Raw genomic sequence first — 6,878 nt, forward strand, 5'->3', positions numbered from 1 at the left:
CATACAATAAAAACCATTGTTTTCTGCCTCATGTATGCACTGCCCCTCTCTGTTCTGATTATCTCATATCTAAGGTTTGCTTCTCTCTTTTTATCCGTACGATGATGAATTCGATTGCTTTAGCTTTTTATTGTTTTTCCCAAAATAATCATCACTTTGCAACTCAACTAAATCTACTTCTTATTTTTTTGTTTATCTCGTTATCTTATTCATCTTTCATTGAGGTATTAGCTTTATTTTATCAATCAATTTTTTCCTTTGGTAAGAGAGGAGCTCACCCCATTTCTTTCTACCACTGATTAAACAATAATCTTTGATTTGTTGTCCTGTGGGCATACTTGGACTTTTTAAAATAAATTTAATTTAAATTACAAAATTCGTTAATGAAATTTAATCAGCTAAATTCATCCTTCTAAAGTTTCTTGTAGAATTAACATGGTATAATTGCTTGATGTTGTGCTCATCCAGGGGCCGGCTAGTACTATAAGCACCAAGGCAAAATTAGTATTTCACTTGATGGCTATCACCAAGGTTTATGTTGTGTAAGTATGTTTCAACTACTACTTTATTTGCATTTTCGTTCTGATGCATAGTGCACTGCAGATGTTATGTTATAACCCAAGCATTCGTAAATATGATGACATAAAATTGAAATTTATGGTGTTGTGACTATTATGTATAACATCAATTTTTGCAGGTATTACTCCTTGTATGGACATGTAGACACTATGGCAAGAGAAGTGCACAGAGGGGCTGCTGCTGTTGAAGGTGTTGAAGCAACACTATGGCGGGTAATTTTCTAGATTAGTTAGAATGTGCAAGTATCTTGCATGTAATTAGCAAAATTGCAGGCAAATGCAGCTGCAATTGCACTTGCTATGTGTTATAGAGACCTCAAAAACTGCAATATAGTGGCCAAAATTGCGGTTTGAAGACTGCAATTTTTCAGTTCTAAGTTAGGATCCTTTCAATCTCAGTTGGTAGTTTGTTTTGAATATGCTGAAGACAGGTCCCTGAGATGTTTTCGGATGTAATATTGGAAAAGTTGAAGGCCCCTGCTAAACCAAATGATGTAGAAGACATAAGGCCAGAACAACTTCTGGAGGCTGATGGTTTTATCTTTGGTTTTCCTTCTCGTTTTGGCATGATGCCAAGCCAGTTCAAGGCCTTCTTTGATGCCAGTAGTGAGCTATGGGCATCCCAAGCACTGGCAGGAAAACCTGCTGGAATCTTCTGGAGCACCGGTTTCCATGGGGGAGGCCAAGAACTGTCAGCGTAAGTATCCATCCATCCCTACTTCACATTTCCTCACAAAGTGTTTCATTTGGTTCTTCTCACTTAAGCATAAAAGAATACAAACCATTTTACTGTAAATTAACAATAATAAGGCAAATGCTAACCAGTATTCACCAGTGTAAATAAGATACTGATTAAGAAATCAAAAGTGAAAACTATGAAGTGTAATAAAGCACCTCTCTCATAATTTCCAATGTTCTCTTAATGTGATTTTCAATTAAAGTTTCTAGTTGTTGATTCCTTAATTAGTATACTTAGCATATTTGTTAGCAAGACCCTGATCATAGTGAATGAATCAACTTGTCTCTACAATTGTTGATCATACATTGGAATTACTATTTTTACTTAAGACTTGATATTGCTTGGCATGACTTCCTTTTAACTTTACCAAGAACTTCCACTGGTATGAACTATTTCCATCTACAATGTCTCATGATTTGTGCAATCAGCCTATGGGCACTTGATTCTAGTTTTGAGTTCCTTTTTCTGTCATGGTTGCAGATTGACAGCTGTAACTCAATTAGCTCATCATGGAATGCTTTTTGTTCCCCTTGGATACACCTTTGGAAGGGGCATGTTCGAGATGGAAGAGGTTAAAGGAGGCTCCGCATATGGAGCTGGAACTTTTGCAGGCGATGGATCACGCCAACCTACAGAGCTGGAACTGCAACAGGCCTTTTACCAGGGTAAATATGTTGCTGAAATCGCAAAAAAGCTGAAAAACTAACCTTGTGTATAACAAATGCATAATAGATACTATGAACGATGAAGTGCTACATTGTCAAGAACTGATTGTACAGAAGAATTACTTTCATTTATAGACACACATTGAAAGGCCTCTTGTTGCTTTTCGTTTTCTGGGTACTGTGGCTGCAACAATGTATATCTTCTGTTGCCTTTTCAAGAAAACTCCTAAATTATTCTAATAACACAAATCAGAAAACAAAATAAATTATTCTGCATCAACTTTTTAAGAAGTTTTTTCATGTAACTTCTCCAAAAATAGATGTGTATAGGTTATAATTTTAACACAGGGAAATTTTGATCCATTTTATTTCTTTATTTTCTTTTTATTGTAAGTATTTGTTGAAAAGTTTACCTAAACAGGACTAATATCTGTAATATAATATAATCACAATTGTCCAGTGGAGTTCAGCAATTTTCAGCTTGGAAATAGAATCATCTTCTGGTGCCAATTAGTAACCTAAACTCTTCAATTTTGGTCTCTTCTGGAGTGTGGATCTAATTTTTGCCTATAGGCTTGGCCTTATGTTATTGGTGAGATGTAGAATGCATTCAATGATAGCCAAAACCTTTTATTCTGTTCTATTTAGTGGTTTATACCCAAATTTCTGGAAAAGAGAACCGCAAATGAGTATTACTGATGAGATTAAGAAGCTGTTTAGTATTTTATTTTTTATTTTTTTTGTTAACTTTTGATATTGTTGTAAGCAGAACAAAAAGTTGTTCTCTGGTTTATTAAGTAATAAATTTTAAGACTTTTTTTCTTTTACTTCATCTGTTTTTTTCTCTTTCCCATGACCATATTTTCCTACACACGTAAACATTACTCGTATATCCAACATCGAAAGTTAAATGTATATTAAAAATTTAAAAATATATTAATTTGTAATAAAAATATTAAAAACAGAATAATTTATTTAAAAATTATTAAAAATCTATTTATATGTGCGTATTATTAACTAGACGCAAACTCACTTCTACCCACTGTTAAATCAAAATCTAATTACTATCTTCAATTTAAATCCAGTTAACCTCTTGTGGGTGAAAGCTTTTTGTCAAGACATATTGTCTTAATAAATTTATTAATATTATTACTTTAAGGGACGTAGAATTTTTATATAATGTAATACCATCAATTTAGAAATTTCTTTTAATTTTTTTTAAATGAAACTAATTTAAAACTTATGAAACAAAAAGTAACCTACATTAAATATAAAGGAGTTAACGCTAACATTAAATAGTGTAATTACACACCTGTCGGTGTCTCCAGCTGTAATATTATAATAGCATGTTGATGATCAGTGCACACTATTATTATTATTACTATTATTATTATTATTATTATGTGAAAATTATTTGTTACTTTCTAATTATGTCTTTTTAATCTTATGCTTTGTTTGATAAAAAAGAATGAAGTAAAAAAACACAAATAAAGATTTATTTTTATTTATTTAGTCGAATAAAAAAATAGAAATTATTTTCAGGAACAAATTTTTTCTTTATAATTATTTTTCTTCTGTTTATTGTCTTGTTCCCGTACCCTACCAAACAGATGGATCATGGATAGTTTGTTTTTTTCTTTGGAACTTCCTGAATTTTCTATGCAGCTAAAAGTAATTGATTACACGTCTACACCATTAGTTCTCATTTCCCATCTGCATTTATCTTTTACAATGAAATATCAAATTGAAGTTTAAATCTTTAATCAAACTCACAAATAGCTACACCTCATAAGGCAACAGCTAAACAGAAACTTCCTCTGTTCAAAGTTCCACCATACAGTAAAATCAATGGTTGAGATGAAGGAGAAATCAGAACTAATCTTCTTTCCCTTACCAAGTATTGGCCACTTAGCTTCAGCCCTCCAATTAGCACAACTCTTAATCAAAAGTGACAACCATCTTTCCATCACAGTCCTCTCTATCAAGCTCCCTTACGCTCCCTCCTCAGATGAATACATCAAATCAATCACAACATCACAACCTCAAATCAAACTCATTGATCTACCTCGTGTACAACCACCTCCACAGGAGCTATTGAAATCACTACCATACTACCTCTTGACCTTCATGCAAGACCTCATACCTCATGTTAAAGCCACAGTGCAAAACATTCTATCAACTTATTCAAATCCAGTTATTGGGTTAGTCCTAGATCTTTTCTGTGTTCACATGATTGATGTGGGAAATGAACTGGGTATTCCTTCTTTTTTGTTTATGCCCTCTAATGTAGGATACTTGAGTCTCTTTCTTTCTCTCCAGAAACGCCAAATTGATGATGTATTCAATGATTCTGATCCTGAATTGTTGCTTCCGGGTTTCGCCAATCTAGTTCCTTCAAGCGTTTTGCCTAATGCTGTTTTTAGCAAAGATGGTGGATATGTTGCCTATTACAAGCTTGCTCAAAGGTTCAAAGACGCCAAAGGGATTATTATTAATACCTTTTCAGAGTTGGAGAAATACGCTATTGATGCATTATCTCATGGTGAAACCCCTCCTATCTATGCTGTTGGTCCTTTGATTGATCTCAAAGTCAAAGGTAATTTAGACCAAGCCAAGCATGACAAAATATTGAAATGGCTAGATGAACAACCACCTTGTTCTGTTGTGTATCTATGTTTTGGTAGTAGGGCAAGCTTTGATCCATCTCAAACAAGAGAAATAGCACTAGGACTTCAGCATTGTGGGGTTAAGTTCTTGTGGGCTATGCATTCTCCACCAATTAGAGACAATGCAGGGAGAACCTTACCTGAAGGGTTCTTAGAATGGATGGAAGGTAAGGGAATGTTATGTGAATGGGCACCCCAGGTGGAGGCTTTGGCCCATAGAGCCATTGGTGGGTTTGTATCTCATTGTGGGTGGAACTCTATTTTGGAAAGTTTGTGGTTTGGAGTACCTATATTGACATGGCCTATCTATGCAGAACAACAATTGAATGCTTTTAGAATGGTGAAGGAATTGGGATTAGCAGTGGAGTTGAGATTGGATTACAGAACTGGTGGTGATCTTGTAATGGCAGAGGAGGTAGTGAAAGGGGTGAAAAAACTGATGAATAGAGATAATGGAGTGCACAAGAAGGTGGAAGAGATTAAAGAGATAGCTAGGAAAGCTGTTCTAAGTGGTGGGTCTTCTTTCATTTCTGTTGGGAAACTTATTGATAATATGACATGTAGCAATTGATGAATGTCGCTTTTTTATCTCATGGATGGGTTGCCCCTTTCTTTGAATCAATGAATAAATAAGTTAAATTATTTTAGTTACTATAGTTATGATTGGAAGGCACTAATTGTATAAGCAAGATGTGGTTGTAACAAGACTGTTGGCTTAATGTAAGTTGAAAATTCAAATTGCTGGTGCATAGTGGCTTAGTTATTTTAGTATTAACCATGAAAAATTTTCTGATAAACCGGGGATTCTTTTGGCTCCTTCACTTGTCTTAAATATTACTAATTTATGTGGGGTGATTTCTTCAGTCGTGCAAATTCTGTTGAAGAAAATCGTTGAAGTACTGAATTTGGAGTTTCAATACAGGTCTTAGATATGACTCCAATATTAAATGCAAAGTTGAAGCTGATGGAAGCATAAAACTAATGACTTCACCAAACACTCCCAAGTGACACCTACTTGAACATGATCAATTTGATTGTCAAGCACATATAAACACTTGAACGGAGTTGAAGGAAGTCACTGTAAACATGGATAAAACGCAGAAGTTACAATTAGTTACGTTGAAATAAATTTAGATTCATCCCCATGTTAATGTGAAACCAAACACTGCAATCTTGGTGCAGCTCTCTTCTTTCAATAGTTTTTTGCTGCAAGTCAGTGTTCTGGGTGATAATAGTCTTGGAAATTTCTTATAACTATTGTTGGATATTCCGCTTGATCCGGTCAAGTTTATTTTAGAAATTTTGGTTAGATTATGTTATTTATTTTGAACAAGTGAAATATTTATATATAATATTTTTTACATTAGTTTAAGTTTAAAAATAAAAAAAAAAATCTTGTCATATATATATATATAAGAAAAGATTTTCTTACACCATCGATCGATCTAGTACTGGTAGCCTTTGCAGGTAGTTCGAACAACGAGATTGTTATATATATATATAAATGACTTAATTAATAAGAAATTCTTTAGTTAATAAATATATAAAATACAGATTATTTATTTTATGTCATTTTTTCTTTTTATTATAAAAATTGTGATGAAAACAGGAGTAGGCCTTATTGAGAGCGGGGAGGAACTATGGTAACCCAATTTTTTTAATATCAATCTGTTTATATACTAAAACAAATTTGGCACCCCGGTATCAATAAATTCACCGCTAGTAACTCTAAGTAGTTAGGGCACTAGTTAAATAATTGTAGTTTTATGTTTTTTTAACAAAATATTTCTAACTTAATCATTGCCCGTAAGCACTTCAGCACTGATTAGCATTTTCTCCCTCTAAAATAGCTTTACAAAGTTAACTGATTAATATTATAAATTAACGTAAAACTTTATCAATTTAAGTTAACTGATTAATATTTGTTTTAATTTTATAAAAAATTAAAAAATAAGAGCATATAAAATTTCAATAAGATATAAAAATGAATGGATACAAAATTTTGACTGTGAAAGTGAGATATTGTGGGCTGAATGCGCTTTAATTGAAAGAATACGTCAACTTGTCAAAGACGGATCATCCACGACTCCACGAGCATTCCAAATAATTGGATGCCAGCAAACGGTATCTAATCACAAGTTTGCTTTGTGTCATTTTTCCACACTCGCTAGACATTTCCACATTCTGGTGGGATACTAAAAGTTAAGAGCCAAAAGTGAAACATATAAAT

General features: G+C 33.3%; 2 protein-coding genes across 3 annotated transcripts; both read left to right on the plus strand.

Annotated features, from left to right (window-relative positions):
- On the plus strand, nucleotides 1-2,259 carry LOC113846727 (probable NAD(P)H dehydrogenase (quinone) FQR1-like 3). Of its 2 annotated transcripts, none has more exons than XM_027475305.1 (5): nucleotides 1-75; nucleotides 474-542; nucleotides 698-791; nucleotides 1,010-1,275; nucleotides 1,798-2,116. In XM_027475305.1, exons 2-5 carry the CDS (start codon nucleotides 517-519, stop codon nucleotides 2,021-2,023), a joined length of 612 nt encoding a protein of 203 aa, XP_027331106.1. In that variant the 5' UTR covers nucleotides 1-75; nucleotides 474-516; the 3' UTR covers nucleotides 2,024-2,116. The 2 variants fall into 2 exon arrangements, with proteins under 2 accessions (XP_027331106.1, XP_027331107.1); XM_027475306.1 differs by having other exon boundaries at nucleotides 15-74; nucleotides 469-542; nucleotides 1,798-2,259.
- Nucleotides 2,260-3,830: 1,571 nt separating this feature from the next.
- LOC113848278 (UDP-glycosyltransferase 71K1-like) lies at nucleotides 3,831-5,219 on the plus strand. The gene has a single exon (XM_027477733.1). The coding sequence runs from the start codon at nucleotides 3,831-3,833 to the stop codon at nucleotides 5,217-5,219; it is 1,389 nt and encodes a 462-aa protein (XP_027333534.1).
- Nucleotides 5,220-6,878: the final 1,659 nt, after the last annotated feature.

Source organism: Abrus precatorius, unplaced genomic scaffold, assembly GCF_003935025.1.
Source record: "Abrus precatorius isolate BTA unplaced genomic scaffold, Abrus_2018 Scaffold8, whole genome shotgun sequence".
NCBI classification, from domain to species: domain Eukaryota; kingdom Viridiplantae; phylum Streptophyta; class Magnoliopsida; order Fabales; family Fabaceae; genus Abrus; species Abrus precatorius.